The following is a 22119-nucleotide window of genomic DNA, read 5'->3' on the forward strand; positions in this document are numbered from 1 at the left end:
GGAATGGGGACTGACTAATTAATAGGTAAGGGGTTTTCTTTTGGGGTAATGGAAATGTTTTGGAACTAGACAGAGGTGTTGATTACACAACACTGTGAATGTACTAACTACCACTGAATTGTTGGCTTTCAAACAATAGATTTTTATGTGAATTTTACCTCATCTATGTATCAAAACCTCACATTGTACCCCACAAGTATGTACAATTAGTATGTGTCAATCATAAATTTTTGTAAGAATTTTAAAGACTATTAATTCAGTTAAAATAATAGTAAACCTATTATGTGTTAACATATTGTAACAAAAAATAGTCATTTTCCAAAAGAAAAAATTAATGAGAAAAATACATATACATGATACATGAATACGTGTAAAACACCGAAAACAGTGCTTTGCACCTAAAAAGAAGTCAATGCTTTATTGCTGTTATTGTTATTAATTGATCAAAGACAGAGGCCATATGACAAAGCAGGAAGAGAGGACTAAGACGCTATAGTGATCAGAGATTGAGAACATTCTACCAGAACGACTGCTAGATTTCAGAGAACTTCCTTTAAGCCAGGATCTCAGTTCTTCTATCTGAAAATAACCACATGTAACCTCGTGCCAGGATGGCCATTTGCCATTTGTAAAACGCCATCTCTGAAATTAATTTAAACCATACAATAACCAACTGAGTAGATGCCAGTATTATCTCCAAGGTATACATAAGGAAGCTAAGACTTGGGAAAGTGGAACAGCTTGCTCAGGTTCCCACGGCTGGTCAGATGGCTGGAATTCAGACAGGGCTCATTTGTAGTTCACAGAGCTCTCAAGCAAACACCATCCCCGAGGGGCAATGCACATGCCATATCATAAATGAGGAAATGGGCCCTAAGAGATGAAGTGACTTGTCCAAGGTCACATCATAGGAAGTGGGAGAACCTGTACCCACTTGTCAAACTACAGAATTCTGATTCTTGTACTTTTACATGAGTTGGATGAACTATGAAAGATGCCTACCGTAGAATATTCTACAGGCATTAAAGTTATTTGGTATTTGGACATGGAAAAGGATTTGCAAAATATTTTAAAGTCCTGGAAGAATTTGCGTATACCAAAATGTTAAGAGCTGTAGTCTGACTCACGCATGGGAGGCAGAGAATAGATGAAAAAAGAACAGAGAAATCTTTGTCATTGACAAAGCTGGTGATAGGTGCATGTGGGTTTACTGCTGTATGCTCTTTGGAAAAGACTGTTGTAGTCTCTGTGGATGGATTTTTGATTCGTTCTTTGCATTTTCTGCTTTCCCAGTTTTCTGACGTAAACACCTGTTATTTTGTTTACAAAAAATGTAAGGGAGGGAGGAATCTTTTAAATCCAGTTGCTACTAACCCTAATCATAAGTTTGGAGGTTCCTAGCATTTCCCACTTGTGTTCCAGATATCGATGAGTGTGGCTCACCTTTCTACGTGTCTTGCGGAAGCCTGGCAGTGTGTCACAATGTGGAGGGAAGCCACTACTGTGAGTGCACCTCTGGGTATGAGCTCTTTTCCGGGGGCACGAAATTCAGAAGTGAGAAGAACACTTGTCAAGGTAAGTCGTCTCCCATGCCACGTGTTCCCTCCACCGTCTCCCTACAATGCTCCCACCTGTCCTGTCAACTTTGAAGACTGTCCTGGAGCCATTACCACCAGGTCTGAGAACCCAGGAGTGAGCATCCTTCAATCTGTTAGGGGACAATTGCTCCCATTTCCTGCTCTTGTTCAGACTTAAAACACCGTGTAGGGTACCTTGTGAAGGTTCTTTATTGTAACAGTGTATGCAACAAAGATTGGGAAAAAATTAGATCCATTAATGGAGAATAGTTAAACATTTTATGACACAGCTACACAATGAGAAGCTTCAGAACCTTTTTCTTGGCTTTTCCCCCGGCTTGGGGTGGCCAGTTCTACGAATTTTAACACATGTACAGATTTGGCTTGCTAAACTACAATCAGGATAGAGAGCAATTGGTTCCATTATTTTAAAACACTCCGTCATCTTGTCCCTTTATAGCTACCTCACTCCTTCCCTCTTTGTAACCACTAATCTGTTTTCTTTCTTATAGTATTGTCTTTTGAGAGCTCCTATCAAGGGAATGATACAAATTGTTGCTTTTTGAGCTAGGTTTCTTTCACTCAGTGTATTGTCTCTGAGGTTCATTTATGTTGGTTTGTGTATCAATACTTGGTTTCTTTTTATTGCTGAGTAGTATTGTTTTGTAAGGATGTACTGCAGTTTGTTTATCCCTTCACCCATTGAAGAACATTTGAGTTGTTTTCAGTTTGGGGGTGATTATAGAGCTAAATGAGAAAGCCCTTGATAAACTAAATCGGAATGTTTCCCAAGTTCTGTTTTGAATAGAGAAGCATCCGGTGAAATGACAGCATACTATCATATGCTGATGGTTTTGCCTCTCCATTATCTTCCTTTTTTATTTCAAACATCTTTTTCATAAATATATTTTGATCTTAAAACTATTTAAATCCCTTTTGACAGTATGAAGAGAATAATTTCATGACAGGAATGGTTTGATTGTTCACCATTGTTCCAATTTCTATGCCAGGGACTGGCATTCCAACTATAAATAAAGCATAGCCCCCATTTCCTGGGCTCTTCCTCCAGTGGGAAGACAGAACTGTAGAAAAAGTCAATATAAATCAGAGAATTGTGGAAATGAACAGTTGTTGTTCATACAGTGTCATTCTCACCACTGTGCCCAAGTGCCTGGTACATGTGTCAATCGAAGAAAAAAATCAGGCTTTTAAAAATTAAGGTTAGTTTTATTCAGAGTCTGACTGAGGACCTCATCCCAAGACAGTCTTTTGGAGAGTTTCTGTTAGACTGCTCCAAAGCAGTGTTTCAGCACACAGCTTATATGTCAGGTGGTGGACGTTCCTCTGTGTGTGTTCAGAAGTTGCATTCAAGCAAAATCTCATCAAAGTTTGGATGCGAGAGTCTATCTGGGTATAAATGACAAAGGCATCAGCATTAATCCTGTCAGATGTTATCTTATGTCCAGGGAGAGGCAAGGGCTAGGGTCATTGAACTTTTCTTTTTTTAAAAAAATGCAGTGATTCAAGCAAGAGATGTGGGAACCTGCACTCTACCTGTCTGTTGTCTTCAGGGCATTCCTCCAGAGAACTGCACCCAGTCACAGAGTCAGAGGCTTTGTGAAAGTCTGCTGGCAAGAGATTTTGTGAAATTCTCCTAGCAAGCAGAATGAGCAAATGTGGCTTCTTTTTTTTTATTTCAGCATATTATGGGGGTACAAAAGTTTAGGTTATGTATATTGCCCTTGCCCCCCCCCTGCCCCCCCGAGTCCGAGCTTCAAGTGTGTCCATTCCCCAGACAGTGCGCATCACACACATTATGTAGGTATACACCCTTCCCCTCCCCAGCCCCCACATCTGCCCAACACCTGATTAGTGTTATCCCAAATGTGCACTTAGGTGATGATAAGGGAAACCAATTTGCTGGTGAGTACATGTGGTGCTTATTTTTCCATTCTTGGGATACTTCACTTAGTAGAATGGGTTCCAACTCTATCCAGGAGAACATAAGAGATTCTATATCACCATTATTTCTAATAGCTGAGTAATACACCATGGTATACATATACCACATTTTACTAATCCACTCATGTATTGATGGGCACTTGGGTTGTTTCCACATCTTTGTGATTGTGAATTGTGCTGCTATAAACATTCGGGTGCAGATGTCTTTTTTATAGAATGTCTTTTGTTCTTTTGGGTAGATGCCCAATAATGGGATTGCTGGATCGAATGGTAGGTCTACTTGAATCTGTTTAAGGTATCTCCATATTGCTTTCCACAGAAGTTGCACTGGTTTGCAGTCCCACCAGCAGTGTATGAGTGTTCCTGTCTCTCTGCATCCATGCCAACATTTATTGTTCTGGGACTTTTTGATAAAGGCCATTGTCACTGGAGTTAAGTGATATCTTATTGGGGTTTGATTTGCATTTCCCTGATGATTAGAGATGCTGAGCATTAGAAGTCAGGAAAATCAGGAAGAAAAAATCAAACAACCCTATCAAAAAGTGGGCAAAGGACATGGTTTCTTAAATTTGCAATTTTGTCTCATGCGGGAAGGCACTTCAGCGGTATGCATTGAAAGGATAACGGGACAGAGCTTTGTCATTATAGGAATCAGAGCTGTGGTCACACCTTGGCCCTGAAACGTGGTCTTGATTTTGGCCAAGTGTTTTAAATCTCTTGGTCTTAGCTTCCTCACCGACAAGGCAAGAACAATAATACCTACTCTTGAAGAGATTAACCAAGTATTTTTAAAACGTTGGATATAAAGTCATTTATCTTTTTTTTCTAAATCTTTTTAGTTTGGAATAAAGTTTTAAATATACAGAAAAATTGAGGATATAGTACAAAGAGTTTCCATACAGCCACTCCCAGTTTCCACTATTAATAACATCATTATTATGGTACACTTGTCACAATTAATCAACTAACATTGACCATTTTTACTAATTAAAGTACATATTTTATTTACATTTTTTAGTTTTTAACCTAATGTCCTTCTTCTGTTGCAGGATCCCATACAGGAAACCATATAATATTTAGTTGTCATGTCTACTTAAGTTTCCCTTGGCTGTTACATTTTCTCAGCCTTTCCTAATTTTTTATTACTTTGACAGTTTGGGGAAATACTAGTCAGGTATTTTGTAAAGTGTCCCTCAATAGGAATTTGTCTAAGTTTTTTCTCATGATTTGGCTTGAGTTTTGGGTTTGGGGGAGGAAGAACACAGAGATAAAGGGCTACTCTCATTCCATCACACCAGTGGTACATAAGATCAAAAGGTCTTGTCACTGTTAATTTGGATCACCTGGCAGAAGTAATGTATGTCGCATTTTTTCACTGTAAAGTTACTCTTTTACCCTTCCTCCCCTTTTCATACTGTATTCTTTGGAAGTCACTATGCACAACTCACAGTCAAGAAGTGGGGAATTATGCTTCACTTTCCTTGAGGGCAAAGTATCTACATAAGCTACTTGGCATTCTTCAGCTTGGAAGATTTGTGTCTATTCTTCCTATTTATTTATTTATGTATTTAATAATTTATTTATATTCCTATTTACTTATAGATATTTATTCCATAGTTTGGATTATAATTTAATATTTATTATTGTTGCCCAAATTGTTCCAGCTTTAGCCATTAGGAGTTACCTCCATCATTGTGGGGGATTTTGGTTTTTGGATTTTTTTTTTTAATTTCAGCTCATCATGGGGGTACATAAGTTCAGGTCATATACATTGTCCATGTCCGGCCCATCCCCCCGAGTCAGAGTCCCAAGCGCGTCCATTCTCATTCTCCAGACAGTGCGCCTGGCACTCATCATGTAGTCATACCTCCATCCCCTCCCCCCCCACCTCCTCGGGTCTGCACCTTCAAGCATGACCATTCCCCAGAGGGTGTGCAACGCACTCATCATGTAGGCATACACCCATCCCCTCCCCCCCCATCCCAGTCTGATATCCAATTGGTATCCTTCCCTGATGTACATTTAGGTGATGATCAGGGAAACCAGTTTTCTGGTGAGTACATGTGATGCTTGTTTTTCCATTCTTTGGATACTTCACTTAGTATAATGGGTTCCAGCTCTCTCCAGGAGAACCAAAGAGATGTCGTATCATCGTTATTTCTTATAGCTGAGTAGTACTCCATGGTGTACACATACCACAGTTTACTAATCCATTCGTGGATTGATGGGCACTTGGGTTGTTTCCACATCTTTGCAATTGTGAATTGTGCTGCCATAAACATTCGGGTACAGGTGTCTTTGTTAAAGAATGACTTTTGTTCTTCTGGGTAGATGCCCAATAATGGGATTGCTGGATCAAATGGTAGGTCTACTTGAATCTGTTTAAGGTATCTCCATATTGCTTTCCATAGGGGTTGCACTACTTTGCATTCCCACCAGCAGTGTATGAGTGTTCCTGTCTCTCCGCATCCACGCCAACATGTGTTGTTTTGGGATTTTTTGATAAAGGCCATTTTCACCGGAGTTAAGTGGTATCTCATTGTGGTTTTGATTTGCATTTCCCTGATGATTAGGGATGTTGAGCATTTTTTGATACGTTTTTTGGCCATTCTTATGTCTTCTTTTGAAAAATTTCTATTCATGTCCTTTGCCCATTTTTTGATAGGATTGTTTGATTTTTTCTTGCTGATTTTCCTGAGTTCTAAATAGATTCTTGTTATCAGTCTTTTATCTGATGTGTAGTATGCGAAAATTTTTTCCCATTCTGTAGGCTGTCTGTTTATTTTCGTGACTGTTTCTTTGGCTGTGCAGAAGCTTTTTAATTTAATCAGGTCCCATTCGTTTATTTTTGTTGTTGCTGCGATTGCCTTAGGGGTTTTCTTCATAAATTCTTTGCCTAGACCAATGTTCATTTATCTTAAAGTGGAATACAACACACTTTTAAGAAAAGCTTAATAGCCTTTGATTAATTGACTTCTCAGTACATTAATAGCTTTCACACTAACCATTCTTTATTGCTTATATCTCCCCTCTGTGTGGGGAGATAGCAGGAATCCTGAAATACACTGGGCCCAGAAAAAGTTCTCTCTCTGGGTGCAGCATTTAGAAAAGGCCCCACCACCACCCCCACACTCTGTGAGCAATACTGAGAGCTCTGTGAGCCCAGAGGCCTGGACGGTGGAGCAGTGGCTGGAACCACAGGATGTTGAGGAGAAGCTTTAGCTGGTGGGTGGGGGGAGTGCGGTGGGAGGTGCACAGCTCCCGGCTTCACATCAAACTCCTGCAGCGACACTAAGGGCTGACACCAATCCTTCTTAGCTGGAAGCTGTTCCCAGATTCCTGAATGGACCAGTCTCCGTTTCCTATTGCTCATATAAGAAATTACCACAAACATAGCGGTTTAAAATGATACAAATAAATTATAATATCATTTTGGAGGTCAAGGGTTTTAAATGGTTCCTTCTAAAGGCTCTAGCAGAGAATCTGTTTCTTTGGCTTCTGGAAGCTGACTCCATTCCTTGGTTCAAGAGCCCTTTCTCTGTCTTCAAAGCTGATAATCTCTTCTGTCTCAAGATCCTTAGCTTAGTCACATCTGCAAAATTCCATCTGAGTAAAAGTTCCAGGTTCCAGAGATTATGACCTAGACATCTGTGGGGAGCCATTCTTCTATCACATCTACCATCCACCAGGCAGCTCTGACCTCCGAAAAGACACATACATACACACACACACACACACACACACACACACACACACACATATTTAGCAACAGAGTTTGCTACTTGCCCACCTTGCTTGAATGTAGTGGTCAGCAAACTCATTCTTGAAGGGACAGACAGTAAATATGTTAGGCTTCATAGCCCAGATGGTCCCTGTATCAACTACTCAACTCCGTCCTAGTAACTGTGAGCGTAGCCACACACAACCCATAAAAAAGCAGCTATGACTAGGTTCTAATACAATTTTATTTATGCCTACTGAAATGAGAACTTCATGCAAATCCAAACCACACTGAGATCCCACTTCACATATTAAAATGAATATAATTTTTAAAACAAAAACAACAAGTTAACAATAATATACTGCATAGTTTCAAACAACTAGAAGGAAGATATTGAACATTCCCAACACAAAGAAATGATAAATGTTTCAGCTGGTGGATATGCTAATTACCCTGATCTGATTACTATACATTATATGTATCAAAAAATCACTATGTACCCCATAAAAATATACAATTATCATTTGTCAATTTAAAAATAATTTTAAGGGAAATAACATGTGATTTTCTATTGTGATCCTGTATTTTTTGAAGAATAAAAACGCCTCAGTCTTAGACCTGTATCTAAGTTCTACCACATTATTAGTTGTGCAACTTTGGGCAAGTCATTCAACTTCTTTGAGTCCAAGTTTGACCTTTTTTGTTTTTAAATAATGCTAGCACTGTTCCCTGAGAGGGCTGCTGTGAGGTGTGGGATAGGAAGCTGTGCCCATGAGCTGGCAGGAGAGCCTGAGCTTCCAGGCCCTGGATGTTTCTTTCTACTTCTTCTTTCCACTATGTTCCCCTTTTCTGTGCACTGTGAAAATACTAAAAACAATAATGATGATAATAGCTTGCATTTTTTGACACTTTTCTCTATACCAGGTTTTACCTGTGTTTACTGCAGGTACATTTTAAATCTCATATCATCCATGTGGAGTACATACAGTGATTACCCCCAGTGTGCATACAAAGTGAGGCAGAGGAGAAATATTTTCTTAAAATTCAGAGAGCTAATCCATGGTAGAGCCAGACCTTGAACCCACATGGTCCAGCTCCACTGTATAAATTTTCAACACTCTACTAATCGATCAGGAAAACCTGATTGCCCACTTCCCCTGCTGTGGGTTAGGGATGTCGGGGTAGCATGAGGAGATCTCTGTGGTGAGGGAATATTTATTTATCTGGAATGCAGGGATAGTTACAGGAATCTGTACTTTATAAAATGACATGGAACAATGCACACATATGTTGTAGAAATTTCTTGGTTTTGACAATGGACTATCATTACATAAAATGTAATCTTTTCAGAAACTGGTTGAAGGGTACACAGGACCTTGATACTATTTTTTCAACTTCCTGTGAATCCGTATTTATTTAAAAATAAAATCATAGGGCTGGGTGCGATGGCTCACACCTGTAATCCTCACACATTGAAAGGCTGGGGCGGGAGGATTGCTTGAGGGCAAGAGTTCAAAATCAGCCTGGGCAATATTGAGACCCTGTGTCTACAAATATTTAAAAAATTAGCTGGGTGTGGTGGGACACACGTGTAGTTCCAGCTACTTGGGAGGCTGAGGCCACAGGATTGCTTGAGTCCTGGAATTTGAGGTTGCAATGAGCTATGATGATTTCCCTGCACTCCAGCCTGGGCAACAAAACAAGATCCTGTTTCAAAAAAAAAAAAACACATAAAATTATCTAAGGAAATCTTCATTCATTCCTTCACTCATTCAACAGGCATTTTCTCAGGTTGACTTTGTTTTGAGCTCTGGGGTACAGAGATATATTGCATTCATGCTTCAAGGAGCTCACAAAGTCTTGGAGAGGACAGACAGGATGGTAGATTCTATGGCAAAGGCACACTTAAAAACTGTGGGGGACATGGAGAAGGGAGCAGTGAATGGAGGGATATGCAGCAAATGCTGCCTGGGGAGGTGAGGAGGTGTCAGAGAAGATCACCTCTCAGCTGGGCCTAGACTAGTGAGTAGGAATCCAACTGGACAAAGAAGTACTTCAAACACAGGAATGAGAACATGCAGAGCTTGCAAATACCTGAGTTGTTTGGAGAATGGCAGAGAGTTCAGGAAGGCGAGAGCATAGAGTAAGTTGGAAGCGGTGGTAGAAGATGTTAACAAGGGTGTCTGATGCCAAATGGAGGAAGACTTTGCACATCATCCTAAATAACTTGAAAGTTGTGTAGGAGACTTGAGGCAGGATCAAGAGCTTGAAAACTCATCTGAGGGGAATGGAAGGAAGAGGAGCTTATCAAGGACAAGTAGAGGATTAACAAGGAGCATCGAAGGCTCTGCTGAGTTGGGAACCATGAATTTATAGCGGTGTCATTGGCATGGCTGGGTAAAATGTCCAGATGTGCCAGATGGCTGAGTGCAGGGGGCAAGAAGTCACATACTACTGATCCATGGCTGAGGACGTTTGCAGGGCATGAGGCAGAAGGATGGAGGTGAGGGAGCTGGAAGAAAGGTTGCCCAGAGTAAGCACAAAGGTAGGTCTAGACATGACTTGGAGAAGACTCAGCAACCACTCCCCCGGGCTAACCCTAAGCCCAGCTTGGGAAACACAGATGTGGCTGGAGAAGTTTCCTACATCCTCATTTCTGATGCAATCTATTGCCACAACTTCTCAAGAGGTCCCCATCTCCACCAGTACATCCACCATGAGCATGGCCAAGAGTATAGACTTCGGTTTCTAAAGAGAGGGAAGTCACAATTGAAGCCTGGGGGTTGGTGGGTGACAGTGCCACTGGCAGAAACTCATGAATTGAGTAGTTTGTGGGGAAATCAGGTAAGCCCCTGATGAACTTAATTCTTTTGTCTTCTCTATTTCTTTTCACTCCCTGCTATAGCCACAGTAGTCTTCTTTGTGGTCCTCCAGCACTCCTTAGCACATGCCCACCTCACGGTCTTTGCACTGCACCTGCAATGATTTCCCCCAGATACCCAACTTACCTTGTTATCATTCAGGACTCAGATTAAATGTCAACTCTTCAGGGAAGCCCTGCCTGACCACCCTCTGTGAAGCAGCCCCCTCCAGTGACGCTCTTTTGCAGTTATCATCACTTGAAGTTTATAACTAGTGCCTTTCTATGTGTACTTTCTGTCTTCTCCATTAGAATGTGTCTTAGTCCGTATGGGCTGCTATAATAAGAATACCATAGACCAGGTGGCTTAAACAGCAAACATTTATTTCTCCCAGTTCTGGAGGGTGGGAAATCCAAAATCAAGGCACCCACATGTTCATCTGGTGAGGGCCATCTTCTGGCCATATTCTTGCTGTGTCCTCACATGGTGGCAGGAGCAAGAGAGCTCTCTGGGGTCTCTTTTATAAGTGCACTAATCCCATTAATGAGGGCCCCATCGTCATGACATAATCGCCTCCCAAGGGGCTCACCTCCTAACACTATCACATTGGGGATTAGGATCTCAGCATATGAATTTTGGGGCAGACACAAACATTCAGTCCATAACAGAATATAAGCACCATGAGGACAGGAACCATGTGCCCGGGACATAGTAGGTGCTCAATAGTCATCGAATGAATGAATACATAGGTGATTTGATAGCACTGGTTGTTTGAGATGTGGGTGGGAAATGCTGGTGAAATAGGCTGGCAAATGAGTGAGAATATGTGCTGCTAGGAAAGGGAATAGGGGCATCAAGCGTGGAACAAAGAATTGGGAGCAAGAAATAAGGGAAGTTTAGAAGGCCAGAGATAGGGACTATCTTGGCACTATCTAGGGAAGGTATGCTGAAGATGGTGATTATTTGGGGGCAGGGTGGGGAGGGTTTGAATGGGGGAGTGAACGAAGTAGGGACCTGATAAGGTTCTATGTCCTGGAGTTGTAGGAACTTTCCTGTTGTTGGGGTGAGCTGTGTGTGAGCAGGAGGAGGAGAAGAAGGCAGGCTGTGTCTGTAGGGCCCAGTGCTGTTTGTTAACGTGTGGGGAAGACTGGGATGGAGCAGGGTGCTGTATGGTGGGCATTGCCTGGCTCCAGGGCTCTCTGTGGGCAAAGCCTCGGAGATGCTGGCTTCAGCCCTACAGGGGAGGTTGGGAGGGAGACCTGACAGGTGTGTGGCTTGCCTAGGTACGCACCTGTGGGCATCCTATTCCTGATTGCTGGGAAAATTCTGGAGATGGAAGACATGGGCATCCTGGGAGGTCAGCTGGGCATGTACACCCTGACTGTCATCGTGGGCTTGTTCCTTTATGCTGGTGGCATCCTGCCCCTCATCTACTTCCTCGTCACTCACCGGAACCCCTTCCCCTTCATCGGGGGCATGCTATAGGCCCTTATCACGGTCATGGGCACATCTTCCAGGTATGGCCTTACTTCCTGCCACTGGCACCCTCCCTGGGCTTACTCCTTGTCTTTCATGGGCTCTCCTAGGGGTCCTGCCCTCTCCCTGCCATAGAAACTTCTTCTGAGTTGTATAGTAATGTCAGGGGCCCTTGAGGGTCTCTTAGGGGGCTGGACTTTGTCCTAGGCTGGCTCTCCTGGTCCCTTTTCCTCCTCTCCTGTTTTTCCATTTTATATGGAGGAGAGAACCAGATGCCAGTTTTGAGGTTAGGAAGAAGGTTCCAAGATGCCCTGTGAGCTCAGTCATTTCCTAGCTGAGATCTCATCTCCCCTTGAGATAGTGTCTGGGAGATCTCTTGGCTTCCTTCTCTCTCTCTCTTTTTTTTTTGTAGTTTTAGGGGGTTAATAAAAAGCTCCTCTTCCGGCATCATCCAAATTCAGAACAATTTGAGAAGTGTCACAAGAGCCAACCAGATGGAGGAAAGTATCATTTTTAACTTGCCCGTAACTCTGATTGGTGAATGTGCTTTTTGGTCTGTGGCCAAGCCAGACTGATGTTGCTGTGTCCCAGAATTAAACTCACCTGGTCACTGCCAAGCTGGACACCCAAAGGCCCGCTCCATGAGTCCAGGCTTCTTACCGAATTATGTAAAGCTGACCAGGCAGAGTACAAGTCCAGTGGGCAGCCTGATCCCAAATGAGATGCCCGTTCCTACTCAACTTGCCAACCAATGAAGTCACTCTTCCTCTCCTGTGAAGTGGCAGGGGGAGAGAGAGAGAGAGAGAGGGAGAGGGAGAGGGAGAGGGAGAGGGAATTAGCATAGCTGAGGTCACTAGCTGTGCCAGGAACTAGGGTCCTCTGTAGTACCCCTCTTTTAGCCCTGAGCTGTGGGAGGTCAGCAGACTTTTAGTCTTCTCCTTTATGGTAGTAAACACTTAGAGTGAACTAGTGGCATAAACTGGTGTCTAGTCATTGGCCTTTAGCTATTCGCTGTAAGTGGGTCAAGAGACCTTCAGCCTAGGGGACCCCCATTGGTTTGTTCTCCCTGTGTCATGAGGAGCTCCCCCCTTCCCATGCACAATTAGCCTCTTAAATGTTATGCCCCTGCCCTCTGCCTCTTGCTGAACCCTCACCTGGCCTTCTCGGTGTTTCCAAGCGGAAATCTCCTTTGGCCCATTGCTGCCATGGCCACTCCCCATTCTCAGCCCCACCCCCGGCCCTGCCTTGCTCCTAGCTCACCAGGCTCTGTTCTCAGTCCCATCTCTGGCCACGCCCACACAGCCACACCCCATTCTCAGCCCCCAATCATGCCCAGTTCTCAGGCATGCCCCATTCTCAGCCTTGCCCCTGCCACAGCTGGCCACGCCCTGTCCTTACCCTCTGGGCCTCTCTCTCCCCAAGCTCCGCCACGCTGCCCATGACCTTCCGCTGCCTGGAGGAGGGCCTGGGCATGGACCACCGCATCACCAGGTTTGTGCTGCCTGTGCAGGCCATGGTCAACATGGACGGCACTGCCCTTTACGAGGCCCTGGCTGCCATCTTCATTGCTCAAGTCAACAACTACGAGCTCAACCTGGGCCAGATCACAACCATCAGGTGAGGTGCCCTGGGGGAGACCTAGGAGTGCAGACATCAGCTTGGTCGTGGGGGAGGAGGGAACCACAACTGGAGTGCAAAGGAGCCCTCGAATGTTGGAAGGGGGATGTAGGAAGACCCCAGTGCCAGATGAGGTAGGAGGTTAGACTTTCCCATCTGAGGCTCCCAGGAGCCGGAAAGATGTTCCAGTCAGTTCTCCTCTCACATGCTGTTGTGGGATGTCCCTTTGTCCAGAGTTTTCCAAAGTATGCCTGGTGCATCCTAATAACCTGAAGTTCTTATTAATATGGATTCTTGGGTCCCCTCATCCAGAGCTTCTAATTTAGTCATTATAAAAGTCACAGCCAACATTATCATCTCCTTCAGTTCTTTGCTCCAATGTTACCTTTTCAGGGAAGCCCTATTTAAAATTGTACACCTGGACTTTCTAAGGTTGCACTGTTTCTCCAAATAGCACCAACTGCCTTAGTATGGATTTCACTTATTCATTGTGCTTATTGCCTCCTTCCCCTGAATGCAGGCTCTGTTTGGGCAGGGATTTTCTTCTGTGGGAATTTCTGCTAGGTGTCTAGCATGTAGTAGATGCTGCATAAATGTGTGTTCAAAGGATGAATTTATAGAACGCTCTGTAACCAGTCTTAGGCAAAGTGCCTTTATGCATATTCTGAATGGGACAGGCCTCCTTTTCTAGGGGAATACAAGGATGCAGGAAAGAATGACATAAAGATAATTTCAGAGGAACACTTTTTTTCTTTTTTCTGGAGGCGGGGGCAGGGTCCCAATCATTGCAATGACCACTTCTTGTGGGAAACTTTAACATCTTTGGGAGTAGGGAAGTTATCAAAAGGGGTAAGGATGAGAGAATTTTAAAGGAGTGTTGCTAAGAACAGACAGACCAGGGCAGTGAGTGTCACTCCAGCTTCTTCCTGGGAATCTGTGGAGAGAGCTTGGTGGGTGGCTAGCTTGAGACCCACCGGGTAGTACTTCAAAAGTCAGTAGCAGGTAGTGATTGGATGCCTGGAGCTTCCTAGTTTGGAGGTATTACCTAAATTTAGATTATGTAATCTAAACTTAACCCAAAGAAGTTTGGAGTTGGCTTCTTGGATCCAGGTGGAATTAACTTACCTTATTCTGAGCATGCTACCTGCCTCCTGTGGACTCCAACAAATGACTTTTCATGCCGGTGCCAGAGTTAGGAAGAGACAGTCTCCTTCACTTAGGATAGCAGCCATAGTGCCCCTCCTTGAGGTTGAGTTAATGAGGCACTGTGCATGCTCTCTGTCTCTTTTCTTTTCTTTTCTTTCTTTCTTTCTTTCTTTCTTTCTTTCTTTCTTTCTTTCTTTCTTTCTTTCTTTCTTTCTTTCTTTCTTTCTTTCTTTCTTCCTTTTTCTTTCTTTTCTTTCTTTCTTTTAAGGAAACCAAATCCAAATAGAATAAACTAAGGAGAAATTGGATGACCTTTTAGAAAATGTAATTTTATTTCTTGAAAATGTTATTAGTAGCAACAACTGATTCCTATGAAGTGTTTATTACATGCTAGCACTGTGTTATTTTGTGGCTCAAACAACCCCACAAGGTGGGTATATGTCTCCTACTCTACAGATGAGGAAATGGAGGCTCTGAGTGTATGTCTCAGGTCATATGGCTCATGAATGGAGTCTGCTGGACTCCAAAGGCCATTCCCGGTCCAACAGCCCAAGAAGTTGCTCAGTCCCTGTTCTGACAGAGCTATTGTCTGGGCTAAGCATGTCCAGTGGCTCCATGTTCACAATACTAGAATCTGGGATGGGGCTTCAGAGGCCACCAGAAAGAGGCACTGACACCTTTCTTAGTAAGCTTCGTGGTTTTAGAATCCTTGGCTCACCACACCAGGCAAACAGAGTTGATGCAGGAGATAAAACGCTATCCCATCTCTGATTCAGTCTTACCATCCACTTTTTTTTATTTCAGCATATTATGGGGGTACAAATGTTTAGGTTACATATATTGCCCCTCCCCATCCCCCCCCTGCCGAGTCAGAGCTTGAAGTGTGTCCATCCCCCAGACGGTGCGCATCTCACTCATTATGTATGTATATACCCATTCCTTCCTCCCCCCGCCCATCTGCCCGACACCCGATTAATGTTATTCCTATATGTGCACTTAGGTGTTGATCAGTGAAGCCAATTGGATGGTGAGTACATGTGGTGCTTATTCTTCCATTCTTGGGTTACTTCACTTAGTAGAATGAGTTCCAGCTCTATCCAGGAAAATACAACATGTGCTATATCACCATTGATTCTTGTAGCTGAATAGTACTCCATGGTATACATATACCACATTTTATTAATCTACTCATGTATTGATGGGCACTTCGGTTGTTTCCACATCTTTGTGATTGTGAATTGTGCTGCTATAAACATTCAGGTGCAGATGTCTTTTTTATAGAATGTCTTTTGTTCTTTTGGGTAAATGCCCAGTAATGGGATTGCTGGATCAAATGGTAGATCTACTTGTATCTCTTTAAGGTATCTCCATACTGCTTTCCACAGAGGTTGCACTAGTTTGCAGTCCCACCAGCAGTGCATGAGTGTTCCTGTCTCTCCACATCCATGCCAACATTTATTGTTTTGGGACTTTTTGATAAAGGCCATTCTCACTGGAGTTAAGTGATATCTCATTGTGGTTTTGATTTGCATTTCCTTGATGATTAGAGATGTTGAGCATTTTTTCATACGTTGGTTGGCCATTGTTCTGTCTTCTTTCAAAAAGTTTCTGTTCATGTCCTTTGCCCACTTTTTGATAGAGTTGTTTGATTTTTGCTTGCTGATTCTCCTGAGTTCTAAATAGATTCTAGTTATCAGTCCTTTATCAGATGTGTAGCATGTGAAAATTTTTTCCCATTCTGTAGGTTGTCTGTCTGCTCTCATGACAGTTTCTTTGGCTGTGCAGAAGCTTTTTAGTTTAATCAAGTCCCATTTATTTATTTTTTTTGTTGCTGTGATTGCCTTTGGAGTCTTCCTCATAAATTCTTTGCTTAGGCCAATGTCTATAAGAATTTTTTCAACATTTTCTTCTAGAATTCTAATAGTTTCACACCTTAGGTTTAGGTCTGTTACCCACCATGAGTTGATTTTTGTGAGAGGTGAAAGGTGTCGGTCCTATTTCAGTCTTCTACATGTGGCTATCCAGTTTTCCCAGCACCATTTATTGAATAAGGATTCTTTTCCCCAGTGTACGTTTTTGTTTGCTTTGTCAAAGATTAGATGGCTATATGAGGATGGTTTTATATCTGGGTTCTAAGTTCTGTTCCACTGGTCAATGTCTCTGTTCTTGTGCCAGTACCAAGCTGTTTTAATTACTATAGCCTTGTAGTAAAGTTTGAAGTCTGGTAAACTTATGCCTTCCATTTTGTTCTTATTGCCTAGAGTTGCTTTTGCTAAACGGGGTCTTCTCTGGTTCCATGTGAAGTGTAAAATTATTTTTTCTATATCTGTGAAAAATGATGTTGGTATTTTAATAGGGATTGCATTGCATCTGTAGATCACTTTGGGTAGTATAGACTTTTTAACAGTGTTGATTCTGCTGACCCATGAGCTGACCATCTACTTTTTTTTCCCTAAAATTTCTGTCTTTTCCCCTACAGCTTTAATGAGATATAATTGACAAAATTGTATTAATATATATTTAAGGAGTGCAACATGATGATTTAATATATGTATACACTGGGAACTGATTAACAGTCAAGCTAATTAACATAGGCATTACCTTACATAGTTATCATTTTTTTGTGGTGAAGATACTCAAGATCTGCTGTCTTTGCAAATTTCAAGTGTGCAATATGGTATTATTAACTACAGTCACCATGCTATATATTAGATCCCCACAACTTATTCATCTGATCACTGAAACTTTGTACCCTTTGACCTATGTCCTCCCAATTCCACCCACTTGGCAACCACCATTCTACTCCCTGCTTCTATGAATTCAACAATTTTAGATTCCATATATAAGTGGGACCATATAGTAGTATCTGTCTTCCTGTGTCTGACTAAACATACTAAACATAATGTCCTCCAGGTTTAACCATGTTGTTAACAAAGGGCAAGATTTCCTTCTTTTTAAAGGGTTAGTAGTATTTATTTGTGTATATACATGACACTTCCTCTATCCATTCACCTGTTGATGGACACTTCAGTTGCTTCCATATCTTGGCTATTGTGAATAATGCTATCGTGAACATGGGAGTTCAGTTATCTCTTTGAGATACTGATTTTGTTTCCTTTAGGCAAATACCCAGAAGTGGGATTGTTGGATCCTATGGTAGTTTTATCTTTAATGTTTTGAGGAACCTCCATGCAGTTTTTCGTAATGGCTGTACCAACTGACATTCCCACCAACAGTCTACAAGATTTACCTTTTCTTCACACTGTTGCCAACACTTGTTATCTGTTGACTGTTTGATAATAGCCTAACAGGTGTGTGACTCTATCTGATGGGGGACCACTATCTCTTTGATTTTCCACCATGTGTTCCGCCTTTTATTTCACCCCCCACCCCATATACATATAGTTTTTTTTCATTCACTCAGCACTGTAGACAATTACATAATTTGCTTTTGTTTGAGTCAAAGTTATAAGTGTGCCCTTCTCCCAGTTAGTGTGCATTGTACCCGTTAAGTATGAATTAACCCTTCTTCTCCTCCCCCCTCGCACTTCCTTGATTTCCCTTGAGTTTTACTTCCATATGTGCACATAAGTGTTGATCAATTACTTCCAATTTAGTATTGATTACATGTGGTGTTTTTTTTTCATTCTTGCAATACTTCACTAAGAATGGTCTCCAGCTCCATCCAGTTTGTTACCAAAGAAACTAGATCACCATGTTTTATTTTTTATGGCTGAGTAGTGCTCCATGGATTACATATACCACATTTTGTTAATCCACTCATGTACTGATGGGCACTGGGTTGTCTCCACATCTTTGTGATTGCGAATTGTGCTGCTATAAACATTCAAGTGCAAGTGCCTTGTTTTTATACAATGTCTTTTTTTGGGGGGGGGTAAATACCTAGTAGTAGGATTGCTGGATCAAATGGTAGTTCTACTTTTAGTCCTTTGAGTTATCTCCATGCTATTTTCCATAGAGGTTGTACTAGTTTGCAGTCCCACCAACAGGGAGTGAGTATTCCTTTCTCTCCATATCCTTGTCAGCATCTGTTGTTTTGGGACTTTTTGATAAAAGCCATTCTCACTGGAGTTCAGTAATATCTCATTGTGGTTTTGATTTGCATTTCCTTGATGATTAGAGATATTGAGCATTTTTTCTTTCCTTTTCTTTCTTTCTTTCTTTCTCTTTCTTTCTTTCTTTCTTTCTTTTTTTTTTTTTTGAGACAGAGTCTCACTCTGTCGCCCCAGCTAGAGTGTTGTGGCATCATCATAGCTCATTGCAATGTCAAACTCCTGGGCTCAAGCAATCCTCCTGCCTCAGCCTCCCAAGTAGCTGGGACTAAAGGCATGTACCACTGTGGCTGGCTAATTTTTTCTATTTTTGGTAGAGAGGGGGTCTCACTTTTGCACAGGCTGATCTTGAACTCCTGAGCCTAAGGAATCCTCCTGCCTCTGCCTCCTAGAGTGCCAGGATTACAGGCGTGAGCCACCACACCCAGCTGGTAGATGATTTCTTCTCTTGGCTGTAAACTTGGCCTGCCTTCCAGAGTTCCATTCCCAGCACCTGGACCTGGCTTTCCTGATCTCCTGCTTCTAGCACATGCACGTATAGGGAGGTCACTTGGCTGCAGTGCATTTTGATGCCTCTGCATTTCTCTGGGCTTCAGAGGCAGCTGATTCCATACCTACTCTTGCATCTACTAAAGGTATCATTGAACCAACTTCCAACCAGAAGCCAGCAATGGATGAGGGGAATCCGCCTGCCTGGGCCCTCAGTGGAAGCCGCTTGAGGATTTGCTTTTCATTTTGGGGGAATTTCATTCATTCATTCATTCATTTCTTGCATGTAGAAAAGTGTTTGCTTTTTAAAAATTTACTTTTTATTATTGCATACCTGGAAGATGTACAACACGATGTTTTGATGTAGCTAGTGAAAGGCTGACTACAGGTCAGCAGTTTAACATGCCTGAAACATCACAGAGTTATCTTCCTTTTGTTTTCTAGTAAGAGCACCTAAAATCAACTCTCTTAGAAAATTTCCCGTGTACACCACAGAATTACTAATGGTGGTCCTCATGCGGGATGTTGCATCTCTAGCTTTATTCATCCTGCATAACGGCAACTTTGTGTCCTTTGAATACATTCCTAATCCCCCATCACCTCTGGTAACCAACATTCTATTCTCTGTTTCTGTATATTTGACTTTTGTTTTTTATGTTCTTTTTTTTTTTTTTTTTTTTTTTTAGATTCTACATATAAGAGAGACCATGCAGTGTTTTTCTTGCTGTGTCTGGCTCAGGTATTTAATTAAGATGCTTGGGGAGCTGATCCCTTCCCGTCTGTGTGTTCTTTCTGTCTCTCTCTTCCTTATCTCCCCCTTCTCTCCCCCTGTCTCCCCACGTTCTCTCTCCACCACATACAGCATCACGGCCACAGCGGCCAGCGTTGGGGCAGCTGGCATCCCCCAGGCGGGTCTGGTCACCATGGTCATTGTGCTCACGTCGGTCGGCTTGCCCACGGAAGACATCACACTCATCATAGCCGTGGACTGGTTCCTGTGAGTGTCCTTCAGACTGCACCCTGGCTCTGTCTTCCTCATGACCTGTAACCCACGGGATTTTATTCCAGCAAAGACACAGAGATCCCGAATTTTAGAGTGAAAGGGGGGCTTTGGAGAGTACTCTAAGCCTGTGGACCCCAAATTCCATAGAGTTATCCTTGGGATGTAGGGTGGGGAGGAGACATGGTTAAAGACATAAAGGCTTTATCCATCAGCCAGAAAAACTTCTCTTTTACCTGTTTTATGTGGAACTCACAAAAAGGTGATCCATGGGGCAGATCTGGCTTGCAATTTTTTTCTTTTTCTTTTTTCTTTTTAGAGATGGGGTCTTGCTATGTTGTCCAGGCTGGGCTCCTCCTGCTTCAGTTTCCTGAGTGGATGGGACTGCATGTATTTTTTTTTTAATTGTCTGGGAGACAGAGTGAGAACCTGTCTCAAAAAAAAAAATCTCAGCTTGTAAAAGCAGAAGGTTTACATTAAAAAACATCTGGACTGTCAATCCCCATGTGGGAGCTATTAGCTGGGCCTGAGTCCCATTTGACAGTCTCCAGCCTTCCCTAGTCAGTGCCTCTATTGACTTGGGCCTGACCTGATTTACTCACGGTGGTTACCTTCCTGGTTCTTTGTGATTTTCAGCTGATGACTCCTAATCATCTGTATCAGATATTCATATCTTTTTTTTAAAAGTCACATTGCTAAGATCAAATATGAATATCTCAGAGCGGGTCCAACCTGAGTTTGTTAGGAGGGGAAACTGAGGAAGGAGAGGGTGAGGAAGCTGCTTGAGTTCATGTGGTCACGGATTGTACTGGAATGTACAGGGAGCTCCCACCCCCCTGACCTCTGCTGCACCCTCTCCCTTGTGGAACTTTTCAAGCCCCCATTAACAGCTGCTTCTCTCTCCCCTCCACCAGTGACCGGCTTCGCACAATGACCAACGTGCTGGGGGACTCGATCGGGGCGGCCGTCATTGAGCATTTGTCTCAGCGGGAGCTGGAGCTGCAGGAGGCTGAGCTCACCCTCCCCAGCCTGGGGAAGGTCACTCATGGCACAAGAGAAGGGGGCGTCAAGGGGACGAGGAGGCAACGAGAGTGCCATGTGAGGGGCTCCCAGCCCTGCCAGCCAGAAAGCAGGGAAGGGGACCAGGGAGGGGAGTCCTGGGGACAATGTGATGCCCAACTGACCGTGGGCTGAACACACATGTTCAGCTTAGCTTGTTTAGTGGGGAGGATACTGAAATAAAGGACCACGAATGAAAGGTATCCAAGCTCTCAGTTCATCTCTGAGTGTATGCTGAGAACTTGAGGGAGGGCAGCGAACAAGGGAGAGGTGGAACAGTTTTTCCTCGGTTTAGGGGGAGGGAAAGCTTCAGGTTCAACAAGAAGAGAGGTCAACTCATGCTCCTGATTTTATCAAGAAGTGGTGGAACTGAAGAGGACAAAGAAAAAAACCACTGTTTCTCATAATAAGACAATACCCATAGTCTCTGTGTCGGGTCCCCCAAGACCATTTTCAGGTTCAATGATTCATTAGAAAGACTCACAGACCTCAGAAAAGCTATCGTACTCACAGTTACAGTTTACTGCACTGAAAGGTACAGATTAAACTCAGCAAAAGCAACGGGTGCATGGGGCAGAGTCCAGGAGACACCAGATGTGGGTTTCTAGTCCCTCCTGTAGAGCTGTGGACAGCACTGACTTCTCCCAGCAATGATGTGTGACGGCCCATGTGAAGTATTGCCAACCAGGGAAGCTCGCCTGAGCTCTGGTGTTCAGAGTTTTTATTGGGGCTCCATCACAGGCATGGGAGCACTTGCTGACCTTACCTATTCAGTCTGCAGTCCCTTCAGAGATCAGTCTGATGCAGTATGGTCCAGGGCCACCGGCATTCACCATAGACCACGTTGCTAGTGTAGACTATGCATGTGGCCCCTGGTATACAGACATTCTTATGAGTCAGGTCATTCCAAGGGCTCAGAGGTCGTCTCCCAGGAAACACTCAAGGGCCAGTCCTTTCTTTGGGATGTGCATGCTCTGAACATCCCAATCCCATTGAGTTAACCCTTTATTGGACATACTTCAAGGTTGGAAGTGGAGGAAACAGATTCCCATGGGAGGGATGGCTAGGTCTTGTAGCCTCAACTCTTAACTCTTGGAGACTGGTTGGTGCTTCACCTCCATGCTGGTCTCAGGACCAG

The 22119-nt window shown here is 43.1% G+C and overlaps 1 protein-coding gene across 1 annotated transcript; it reads left to right on the forward strand.

The window, feature by feature from the left end:
• The first annotated feature begins 9335 nt into the window (after positions 1-9335).
• On the forward strand, positions 9336-21116 carry LOC123636245 (excitatory amino acid transporter 4-like). The gene is given in 5 exon segments (XM_045548839.1): positions 9336-9403; positions 11405-11638; positions 13020-13214; positions 19785-19919; positions 20837-21116. Coding segments are annotated over 5 exon segments (912 nt in total).
• The last annotated feature ends 1003 nt before the right edge of the window (positions 21117-22119 follow it).

The sequence above is a fragment of the Lemur catta genome, chromosome 1, assembly GCF_020740605.2.
Source record: "Lemur catta isolate mLemCat1 chromosome 1, mLemCat1.pri, whole genome shotgun sequence".
In the NCBI taxonomy this organism is placed as follows: domain Eukaryota; kingdom Metazoa; phylum Chordata; class Mammalia; order Primates; family Lemuridae; genus Lemur; species Lemur catta.